General features: G+C 41.3%; 1 protein-coding gene across 1 annotated transcript in view; it reads left to right on the top strand.

The window, feature by feature from the left end:
* The window catches only part of TXLNB (taxilin beta), a 118,302-nt gene extending 113,547 nt beyond the window's left edge, over positions 1-4,755 (top strand). The window contains exon 10 of the mRNA XM_086927563.1: positions 3,421-4,755. Within this exon, the coding sequence (XP_086783689.1) occupies positions 3,421-4,092 (672 nt within the window). The 3' untranslated portion in view covers positions 4,093-4,755. The remainder of the gene's footprint in view (positions 1-3,420) is intronic.
* Positions 4,756-12,576: the final 7,821 nt, after the last annotated feature.

Below are 12,576 nucleotides of genomic sequence, written 5' to 3'. Positions count from 1 at the left end.
CACACATTTTATGGGAATGCCTGCTGCTGGAGCCTTACTGGAAAGAAGTGCTGGATAATATTGACGCGCACTTCGACATCGAATTACCACGCTTCCCTGCTTACACCTTGTTGGGACTTCCGAATGGCTTGATGTACCCCCTCAGATCCAGTAAGGGCAGACAGATTGCGATAGCCCTGGGCTCTGCAGTCCAGAACATTTTAATACATTGGCACACGGCTACGATTCCGTCCACCACAGGTTGGCTCCATAGGCTGTGGCATGTGTTAGGGATGGAGAGGATGTCACTCACGGTTGCGGGGGATGTGAACCAATTCAGGGAGCTCTGGCAGCCATTTCATTCCCTATTGCTCACGGAATTTAGAGAACTCACCTGCCCTAGGTACCTCCGTCTTCTGCGGCTGCCGGGCCCAATGGAGCCTACCTAATGCTTTGCTATTGGTCCCCCTTTTTTCACGTGAGGCATAGCTTGCTGTATTTTCCTTTTGCTTTGGGACAGTGCACTGGACGAGGGGTGGGAGGGGAGGGGGGAAGGGAGTTGGGGGAGGGAGTTGGGTAGTTGGGGTTCGGGGTGGGGTTGTGTGGGGAAAGTCATTTCATATTGTGACGAAACATGATGTATAATTTAATGGGATTCAGAAAAGGGGGTGGTGATAAACAGAGTGTCTGAATTAAGCAGACCACTCTTACCCAGTCCAAAGATCAGGGCTTGATCCATCACCGTTATTTATCTCACAGCACCATCCCAGCTCAGAACCTGGCTATATGCAAATCAGTCTGTCCCTGGCCCAGTGCATCATGGGAACAGGGCAGACTAAACTACCAAGCCAATTCTTCACCAGAAAGGAGACAAGCTACCGGGGACCGGTTTCTGGCATTTCAGCCGTCTTCGGCCCGGCTTGCTTGAATCCTGATGGTGCAGTGAGAAAGGGACTCATGTCTGAGTATACCCTGCCACACCTACGGTGATGGATCAAGCCCTGATCTTTGGACTGGGTAAGAGTGGTCTGCTTAATTCAGACACTCTGTTCATCACCACCCCCTTTTTTGAATCGTTTTTGGCCACTATAGGTGTGGCAGGGTATACTCAGACATGAGTCCCTTTCTCACTGCACTATCAGGATTCAAGCAAGCCCGGCCGAAGACGGCTGAAATGCCAGAAACCGGTCCCCGGTAGCTTGTCTCCTTTCTGGTGAAGAATTGGCTTGGTAGTTTAGTCTGCCCTGTTCCCATGATGCACTGGGCCAGGGACAGACTGATTTGCATATAGCCAGGTTCTGAGCTGGGATGGTGCAGTGAGATAAATAACGGTGATGTCTGAATCATTTTGTCCACCATTAGCGTGGAAGGGTATACTCAGATGTGAGTCCCTTGCTCATTGCACCATCAGGATTCAAGCAAGCCGGGCCGACGACGGCTGAAATGCCAGAAACCGGTCCCCGGGAGCTTGTTTCCTTCCCAGTATAAGAATTGGCTTGGTAGTTTGGTTTGCCCTGTTCCCATCTTGCACTGGGACAGGAACAGACTAATTTGCATGTAGCCAGGTTCTGAGCTGGGATGGTGCAGTGAACTAAAAAACGGTGATGGATCAAGCCCTGATCTTTGGACTGGGTAAGAGTGGTCTGCTTAATTCAGACACTCTGTTCATCACAACCCCCTTTTCTGAATCATTTTGTCCACCATAAGCGTGGAAGGGTATACTCAGATGTGAGTCCCTTGCTCATTGCACCATCAGGATTCAAGCAAGCCGGGCCGACGACGGCTGAAATGCCAGAAACCGGTCCCCGGGAGCTTGTTTCCTTCCCAGTATAAGAATTGGCTTGGTAGTTTGGTTTGCCCTGTTCCCATCTTGCACTGGGACAGGAACAGACTAATTTGCATGTAGCCAGGTTCTGAGCTGGGATGGTGCAGTGAGCTAAAAAACGGTGATGGATCAAGCCCTGATCTTTGGACTGGGTAAGAGTGGTCTGCTTAATTCAGACACTCTGTTCATCACAACCCCCTTTTCTGAATCATTTTGTCCACCATAAGCGTGGAAGGGTATACTCAGATGTGAGTCCCTTGCTCATTGCACCATCAGGATTCAAGCAAGCCGGGCCGACGACGGCTGAAATGCCAGAAACCGGTCCCCGGGAGCTTGTTTCCTTCCCAGTATAAGAATTGGCTTGGTAGTTTGGTTTGCCCTGTTCCCATCTTGCACTGGGACAGGAACAGACTAATTTGCATGTAGCCAGGTTCTGAGCTGGGATGGTGCAGTGAGCTAAAAAACGGTGATGGATCAAGCCCTGATCTTTGGACTGGGTAAGAGTGGTCTGCTTAATTCAGATACTCTGTTCATCACAACCCCCTTTTCTGAATCATTTTGTCCACCATAAGCGTGGAAGGGTATACTCAGATGTGAGTCCCTTGCTCATTGCACCATCAGGATTCAAGCAAGCCGGGCCGACGACGGCTGAAATGCCAGAAACCGGTCCCCGGGAGCTTGTTTCCTTCCCAGTATAAGAATTGGCTTGGTAGTTTGGTTTGCCCTGTTCCCATCTTGCACTGGGACAGGAACAGACTAATTTGCATGTAGCCAGGTTCTGAGCTGGGATGGTGCAGTGAGCTAAAAAACGGTGATGGATCAAGCCCTGATCTTTGGACTGGGTAAGAGTGGTCTGCTTAATTCAGACACTCTGTTCATCACAACCCCCTTTTCTGAATCATTTTGTCCACCATAAGCGTGGAAGGGTATACTCAGATGTGAGTCCCTTGCTCATTGCACCATCAGGATTCAAGCAAGCCGGGCCGACGACGGCTGAAATGCCAGAAACCGGTCCCCGGGAGCTTGTTTCCTTCCCAGTATAAGAATTGGCTTGGTAGTTTGGTTTGCCCTGTTCCCATCTTGCACTGGGACAGGAACAGACTAATTTGCATGTAGCCAGGTTCTGAGCTGGGATGGTGCAGTGAGCTAAAAAACGGTGATGGATCAAGCCCTGATCTTTGGACTGGGTAAGAGTGGTCTGCTTAATTCAGACACTCTGTTCATCGCAACCCCCTTTTCTGTATAATTTAATGGGGGCATGACCCGTTAGGATGATCTTGACTGCAAATGCATTTGCACTTTGTGGGTCCTTTCCGCCCTACCGTATTGCTCTTTGAAGATATGTCTTGTCCCAATGTGTTATGTTGAATAAAATACTTTAAACCTAAAAATGCTCTTGTACAGTTGAAGCCAAAACTGGCATTTCATTTTGTTTTGCAATATTCTTGTGGGCAGGGTTTGGGATGGTAACAGATGCTGAGGATGTTGCTAGTCATTCAGTTGTGAGGTGCTTTTACGACTGTGTCAAGGATGGCCACACGACAATGGTAGTAAATACAATGACACACAATGAAGGTCATGGACATCAGGATTAACTTATTTTTCTGTTGTTACAGAAATCAATGAGGGCAAAGGAATATGAATGCTTTGTGGCGAAAATTGATAGGCTCGAGAGACTTTGCCGAGCTCTGCAGGAAGAAAGGATTGAGCTCTACAAAAAAATCAAGGAAGTCCATGGCACCCCAGGAGTGGTAGAAGATGAAGAGGAGGAGGATTGTGATATTGACCAAGAGGTGGTCGTAGGAGTTGAGAATGCCACAGGGGAATCTGTGACAACTGCAACTAATGCCATGCTACCCACTACTGAAGACATCAATAACAAAGATGTAGGTGCAAAACCTCTTGTCACTCAGTGCCTGAAAGAGGTACAGCCCTTACCGAAGGATGACAGTTCCAAAGAATCATGTCAACATGAAGTGGCCGTTGCCATTTCTCTGAAAGAGCCTCAGCTGATTCCTGGAGTAACAGACGCCATTGAGAAACCAGCACCATCTGCCCTCTCACCAAAAGAGCCAGGGCTCCCTCCTGTGGTCATAGATGCCACTGAGAAATCTACAACAACTGACCTCTCACCAAAAGAGCCTGATCTTCTTCCTGTGGTAACAGATACCACTGAGAAACCAGCACCGAGTGCCCTCTCACCAAAAGAGCCAGAGGGCCTTCCTGTGTTAAGTGATGCAACTGAGAAACCACAAGTACCTAATGCACCCTCTCTAAAAGAGTCATAACATCTTACTGTGTTAGCAGATACAAATCTGAAACCAGAAATTTAATTTCAAGTAGAAATGATCTGTAGGATCTGTTCCAAAACACCCATCTCTTGATAAACACCACATATCTGTGAAAGATGCTGATTTAGAAAGTGTGGGTTAGCTTGCATTCTGTGAGGATCTTAACATTCACAAGTTGTTTGATCTAAGTTATTACTCCTAAATTTGATTTCCTATGTAAACCACTCAGATAACTGTAGGGAAAGAAACAAATTGTATAACACCGAATGTATCTTTTAGTAGTCAGTGTCAAAGCAAGGCACAAACTATTATTCCTATTGTACTCCCACACCCACAATCTAGAATCACTTTTTCAAGTCCAAAGTTCACAATTGGCTATAATAGACTACTAGCCCTATTCCAATTGTAGTTTTGCCATGGTATCGATCATACTCCAAAAATCAAAGCTTCACTCTAGCTTGACATTGTAAATGACCATCTACTGACTGTGTACTAAGCCACAATATCAGCTTGAAGTAGAGAGAAAAAAATCAGTAGATGTATTAGTTTTGAATGCTCATCATCTTCAGAATATAGGGTTTGATACAGTAACCTTAGTTGAAGAATGTTTCTGACCAATGCTAATACATTTTAACAGTAAATTAAATGGTTATGTATTTATTGGAGTTGATTTATTGGTTGCGGATTGATTATGTGCAAACTATGCCGCAGAATGGGACACCTGTCTGTGAACTTTAGTTTTTGCAGTCTCACTACAGACACCTCAAGCTGTCGGTAGCAGATAGCATTGTAAACAGCACTTTCACAAAATACATTATTTTTTGCCTCCTGCTCATAATTGGATGGCTTTCATGAGTCTGTGGCTTTCTTCCCTATTCTTTACTTGACCAGCCCCTCTAGCATTTTTACTTCACCGTGTTTTTTGATTGGAGAAGTATATTCTTCCACTTCTGGTGTTAGGTAATTATTTTTTATATGCATATATCTGTCCCAGTTCAACATTAGCATTCAATGGGAGTACGTCTTGCTTGTTTTCTTTCTCCTCATGTGTTTATGTGTATGTCTCTGTCTACCTCTCTCACTCTCTCTTCATCCTCACCCCCCCAGTCATTCTAGATATTTGTCCTCTCCTCTCACATTGCCTCCATATGGGTCTCTCCCTCCATCCACCGCCTATGCTGACAACACTGACCATTGCGTCCACTTGCTGTCTCTCTCTTGATTCCTCCCCTGCCACTCTCCCTCCATATCAACTACCTACACTCTGCCTGGGGCCCTATGCATGCCCTATTCATGCCCCTGCCAGTATTACCTGTGGACATGTTTACTGATATTAGGCGCAAGCATTAGCAAAATCCATAGCCGTGGGTGACCATCTTGGAATGGTATAATAATGTTATTTTGTACACTTATTGCTTTACAATTTCAGGATGGCTATCACATTTTATCTAGATGCAATGTGATGGGCCATCCTAGATGTATACAAAATAACATTGCAATCTGGACTCATGCAGCTGTTGGCTTTACCAATGTTAGTGTCTCAACGCTACCACCATTAACAATGTTCAATATGAGCAGCGAATAATGGCTGACAAGACAGAATAATTTAGCAAATTCTTGTTTTGATGTACAATTAGGACTAAAGACAGTGTTTGGGAGTGAGAAATGTCAAGAAAGGAGAGGAATTAAAAAACGGTATCAGTTTGTGGTGAAAAGAAGTTAGCTGGTAACTATTCAGTTTCTTACAAGTCACATCTGTTAACATGTTTTCTTTGTAGTCTTGATAGTTAGCATAGGGGCAAAAGTAGAGAATGTGAATATAAAAAGTGTTATGGGCCTAATTGGTACATCATTTTGTAAAGGTTTTTAAAATACACTGCCTTTGGCTGGGTGTCTCGTGGACAAGCTCCAATCTCAATGTATTTCCATAAAATTTAAATAATTGTGTGCATGCAAGAAATGCATGTGCTTTTGCATGGGGGGACCACTTCGATAAGCATGCTATCCTAGTTCACTGTTCAATACATGAATCTCGAACACACAAGTACCTGAATACAAATAGTTCAATCACACTTATACAGAAAATGTTGGGGTCGTTTTAGTTTGCTTATCTACTACTTGCTGTCTAAACTCTCTCTCTTACATGAGTCAACCAAAGGACTGTGGCCCTGATTCACAAAGGTAAGAAAGTATATCTTGCCTGTAGGTGGTGAGCAACACACAACTATTCATAAAAATGCTTTGTGAATCAGGCCCTGAAACTTTTAGAGATGTGTGAAGTACAGCCTTGCATATCATATTAGCAGTTTTTTTTATCTCAAACATGTTATTCAAAATCATTGTTTAACATCTGCCATCCATACAGCAATTCTACACTATTCTTTATTTGGGAAAATGTTCTACAAAAGACGTGAAATTCCCAAAGCTTATTTTTATACAAACAGCTCATTGCTGGAATCAAAACATCCTCTTGTATATTCTCTGGAGCATGTATATAAATATATATTTGAATCCATATAGTTCGGGTCCTGCACTCTGTGTTTCTCACATTTAGAATGTTTTTATTTCATTATACGTCGACAGCATTGCGGCCAGGACATAATTGAATTTGCCATTATCAGGACAAAGAAGGGTAGACTGAGCAGTGGAAGGGTATATGTAAGTGGATAAAACAAGAATCAATTAATTAGCATTGTTCAGATTAATCATCATGGCCAAAGAGAGAACACTGGGATAGGAGAGGTACCTTGTATTCCAGGTAGAAAATTGGGAACCTACAAAAATAAATGCAGAAATAATTATACAGGAAAAAATATCAATTTACTTAAAAAGTGACACAAGAACCCAGGTAAAGTTGGATACACGTGAAGCATTGGATCACATGTAGGGGTGCACTTGCAGACAATTAAAGGGATGGCTCTAAGGGTTGTGGATTCTCCACACAGTCCATGGAACAGGAGAATGGGAAACGATCAATCAAAGCCCCTTAAAACAATAGGAGCTGAGAATGAAGAGACATTAAAAAAGCAGCAACCAAAATAGAGGAGAGTTGTGCAATGGCACTTACAAGGATAGTGGCAGAGATGACCAATCAATGGAGAAAATTGGAGATAACTTATTTTTATTTTAGTGTACTAGTCTAAATTTTATAAGAAATCCATATGTGACCAAAGTCTAAAAAAATGTAATGTTCATTTTGAAATTAAAGATAATTATAAAGAGCGCCACGCAGCATTTGGGTGCGGATAACTATCAGTTAAAAAATTGTATTGCTTGACTCTGATAAAAAAAGGCCAGAGCACTCAAGAGTAGAGAATAATCCCCTGAGTGTCATAGGAGCAAAGAAATGAATCCTCTGTTAATCTATTATACGTACACGTTCTGACTGGATGTAATTTACGTTTGGTAACTGCTATCCAAGAGACATCAGCTTCCAAGCTGTGACCAACCCTTCAGGTCAATAATATTGACTGTATTCCTTCCTTGCTGAATGTAGACACAGAGGAATGGGAATCTTTGCTTGAAGTTTTTGAATCATATCAAATAATCATCAGTAAGCCTATGTATTTACGATTTAACATGAATTCGCTTATAATGTATTTCTATTCTTAATTCTCAATAAAAAGGCTTCCCCCTCAATGTTCTTTGGGTTCACATGATAGCACCTAATACTAACTGCAATAGTTTAAATACCTCTAAATGTCTAAAATGTAGAACTAGCCACTTTAGGAACTAAACCAACATATAGCCAAACATTACAAATTTAGAATTAGCCCAATTTTACCCAGCTTCGTTCTAAATATTTCCTAATGTAAAATGTCAGATGCTAACATATCCTCCATGGAAAAAAGATTCAGTTGGTATTTTGTGAGCTGACAGCAGCCAGGGAATAAGTTTGTGAGCAGGTCCTTTTGGTCACCTATTATGGGTAAGGTCTTGTTAATGAGAAGTACAGAGCCTTCATTGTGCTGTACAGCGCTTACTTGGCAACCACAACCCACCGGGCTTGTATTCAGCACAATTTGGATGTTTAAGCTGCTGATATGGTAATAAACAAAGTTGTGGTTAAAGGCATTAGAAGTTTCAAATTATAAAATCTTTTTGAAAGGATATCCTAGTTTTAGAAGTAAAATAAACTTTCGGAAATGATTGTCTAGCACAGCCCTTTTAATTCTGATATTTATATTTTTCATCTTCAGTTTGTGTAGATTAATTTTCGTCTCTTTCCCCCGAAATTGTATTTACTGCACTGGCTATTTGGCCATTGATTGTAATGTGCATTCACCAAATGGTTCCTGAAATCATGCAGTTTCCATTTTGATTTCTGTATCAAAGAAAACAGATTATTTTTTACTTTTTCCATTTGCAAAATCTTTCGTCTTGCCTTTGTAATCTAACTTTTTGGATTCTAAACTTCAGGCTGTTAACACAGTCTTCATTTGAATACTTAGAAGCAAATACCACTGTTAAATGTTTTCATAATTAACCCTGGTAGAATCTTTTCCTCCTTATTGAATTCAACCAATCTCTTGCCCCCTTTCAGTACTATTAGAACCTCTTATCACACAGTGTTTTGGAAAAAGACTAAAAATGTTCAAATTCCTCCAACCTTGCTGGTGGCACAAGCAAAGCTTCCCATAAGTGAAACGGTACAATGTTGCTTCCTTGAAAGAGATTATTGGTACACAGGTCACTATGAAAAGCTTTATGCTTTATGGGCTGTTTTTGCTAAAAAATGATGTGAGGTGTAGAATTCTGGTCATAGTAGTTTATCTCGCAAAAAAAAATGTGAACAAGTGAACTTAATGGTTACATCGCTCAAAGCAGTTGCTTCTTGCACTCACCACACCTGTAGCAGATATCATTGTGCTTTTAATTGCACAGAGGCATTTCCACATATTCTGGAAAAGTGATTTTTAATTTTTCTAAAGACTACTGACTGCTAACAAACAAAATAAAAATATCACATCCCCGCACTGATTGTTTCATTCATAGTATGCAACTGGGTTGCAGCCAGTGCACAGCCTACATATTAAGAATCACAATTGCTATAATGCTGAGTGCCTACACTTAATATGTTGTGTGGTAGTGTTGGTTTCTGTAACACTTGAATCTCAAATTCCTGAATATTTATAAGTGTTATTTAAGGTTTTTATTTTGGATATGTCTTTTGAAGCAGGAAATCAAATAAAAATCTGATTTTGAGAAATAAAATATTGTTTGAACTTCTAAAATTATATTAAATGTTTTTCTAATAGAATAAAGTATTACTTCAGTTGTAAACAATATTCATTCTGATAGTATTATATAAACAGGCTTTATTACCCGAATGCTGTTTGAAGTTGTTAGCTTGAATACCAGATTCGAAATACTGTTGTTCACTGCTCTTACATGGGAAACGGCCTTTACAACGAAGCATTCTTTTACCACGCATGCTTTGCTTTGCATGCAACACTACCGTGCGAGTTTTTATCACGTAATTTTTTACAACTAATATGCCATTACAACGAATTTTCTTGTGAAGGAATGAAGGCTAAAGACAAAATTTTAAAGGTAAGTATTAATTGTTTTAAGTTATACGTTTTTTAAGTGCTTATTTGCACACACATGCACACACACACACACTCATATATATAGATAAGGGAAAGATTTTTTTAGGGTTTAGTGTGGGTAAGAGTATATGCATTTGTGGATTTTTTAGGGTGGGTTTGGGATGTTGGATGATAAGTGAATTTTTAGGGTTTAGGGTGGGTATGGGTTTTTGTGCGGCAAGGAAATATTTGGTGTTTAGGGTGGGTTTGGGTGAAAAGGGAATTTTTAGGGTTTAGGGTGGCAAGAGAATTGTTTGGTTATTAGGGTGGGTTTGGAGTTTTGTGTGGCAAGGGAATTTTTAGGGTTTAGTGTGCGTTTGGGCATTTGAGTGGTAAGAGATTTTTTAGTGTTTAGGGCAGTTATGCGTTTTTGGGTAGCAAGGTTATTTTTAGGGTTTAGGTTGGGTTTGGGGTTTTGGGTGCTAATGGGTTTTTGGGGTGATGGTTTTGGGGTGGCAAGGGTATTTTAGGGCTTAGGGTGGGTATGGGTTTTTGAATGGTAGGGTATGTTTAGGGTTTAGAGTATGTATGGGTTTTTGGGTGGCAAAGTCATTTTTATTATGGTTTAGGATGGGCTTGAGTCTTTGGGTGGTAAGGGTGTTATGCATAAGTATGTGTAGATATTTGTATACATTAAAATATATATCCAAGGGAACAAAGTTCGTCATGCGCTCTCAGGCAATAAGGCAAAGGAATCCAAAGTGTAGGATTTGCAGTTTATCACACAATGCGTTTCAGCTCAACAGCCTATATAATTAAAATAATTATATATATATATATATATATATATATATATATATATATATATATATATATATATATATATATATACATACATATGTAAATATTCCTCCCAATTCTGCTCCACGTATAAAAGAGAAGGACCAACGCTACATGGAATTCTGTGGTACATATTTATTCAAACAACATACTTCGCTAAGTTACGCATTTCAGTGGTAAAACCGTCCTTTTTCAGACTTAGAGGGTGTGTTTTCAACACCTCGTTTATACAATGTAGTAGTGTATGTGGTGTATAAACATAAAATAAATATCGCATTGTCTCTGGCCTTCACACAAAATACAATAAACAAATGACTGAATATATATACATACTAACCCTGGGCAATGAAGAAATATATATACTAACCCTGGGCAATGAACTCCGCTCTGCTGGAGATTTGTTAACTACACTTTCCATAAAAACATGGAATTCAGGCAAAAACTCTGTTCCTCCATGTAGCGAAGTCAGCTATTAAACTGCACTCACAAATGTTTTGATAAAGCAACTTTACATGCTAAAAAGCTTATAACCAATTCACAAAAGTGAACTTTGAAAATGAAAAATATCAGGCAATGAGAGAGGTGATGATTTTGGGGTCCCCACTAACCTAGGGGGAGGACCAAGCAGATGCCTTGAACACAAAGAGCATATCATGCTGAACGATTCAGAGGCGGTCCCATCCTCTTAGGACCACCCCAAGCACAGTTATGGGCAAAAATACAATCCCAACCAAAGGCCCTGCAAAGCATTATGGGACGAGAATAGCAGTGAATATTATAGTATCCAATATCAAAACATTCCTCAAGGGGCAGCAGCTGTGGGGCTGAGCTGAGAGCTAATACTATAAATTCTACAAAGAGCTGCAGTTCAACTAGTCGTTGTTTGGTGTCCCTCAAGTCAAATGCTTTTGCATTTGACTCATGAGGGACACCTTGTAACGACTACTGGAACTGCCGCTTCATGAAAGGGTTTCAATGCTTTTGCATTTGACTTGTGAGGGACACCTAGTAACGACTAGTGGAACTGTAGCTTGATGTACTAATTTCAATGCTTTTGCATTTGACTTGTGAGGGACACCTAGTAATGACAAGTTGAACTGCAGCTCTTTGTAGAATTATTTTGATATTGGATATTATAATATTCACTGCCTACTGCTAATTCCGTCCCATAATGCGTTGCAGGGCCTTTGGTTGGGATTGTATTTTTGCTCATAACTGTGCTTGGGGTGGTCCTAGGAGGATGGGACCACCACAGAATCGTTCAGCAAGATTTGCTCTTTGTTTCGAAGGCATCTGCTTGGTTATCTCCCTAGGTTAGCGCTCTATTTGTTCTTTAGAACACTCTGGGACATTCTGTTATTGGGCTATAGTTGGGCTACATCTGGCTGATATTTGGGCTACATTTGTTTTTGTTTGTCTCTGGTGGCCATCTTTGGGCTTATATTTGGCTATATTGGGCTACATTTGGGCTCTAACATATATATAGCCCAATGTAGCCCAATATATATTTTTTCAAAGTTAATTTTCGTAAAAACCACTTGAGCATATATCTTGAGACATAGCAAAGGCACATCGGGCTACCAGTCCCTACAATTTTGCCCAATTTATTTTTTGTATATTGGTTTTTTTTTTGCCCTGGTGCGCTCCCGGGGCGCGTACCGGGGAGCGCCCGGGAAAGCGTAGTATTATGAAGCGCCCGGGGCGCGTACTGGGGAGAGTCCCGTTCGCGCCAATATCGAGAACGAACACATGATCGTGATGTATCGCGTAGCCGCGTCCGCGTGATATGCACGGCGTAAGCGCACCCGGAAGCACTAGAGCGAATACGATCTCACAACGTAAGCATCCAACGCGCTTACGCGACGCGACCCGGGGCGCGCCCCCGGGCGCGTAGCGTAAGCGCGTCGGGTCATGTGACCTGAAAATAACACTTTTCATTGGTTCATAACAGTTTTGGTTTCATAATGATGAAGCCCCAGGTCTTGTGACCTGAAAATAACACTTCTCATTGGTTCAGAACAGTTTTTTTTTCCAAATGATGAAAGACCCCACCTTTTTTCCTTATTCTGACTTTGTCCTTTGACTTAGGAAGACCTGTTTGTACCTCTCT

The sequence above is a fragment of the Lissotriton vulgaris genome, chromosome 6 (assembly GCF_964263255.1).
Source record: "Lissotriton vulgaris chromosome 6, aLisVul1.2, whole genome shotgun sequence".
NCBI classification, from domain to species: Eukaryota; Metazoa; Chordata; class Amphibia; order Caudata; family Salamandridae; genus Lissotriton; species Lissotriton vulgaris.
The sequence above is the reverse complement of the archived record's forward strand: the minus strand, read 5'-3'. Positions and strand labels throughout refer to the sequence as shown.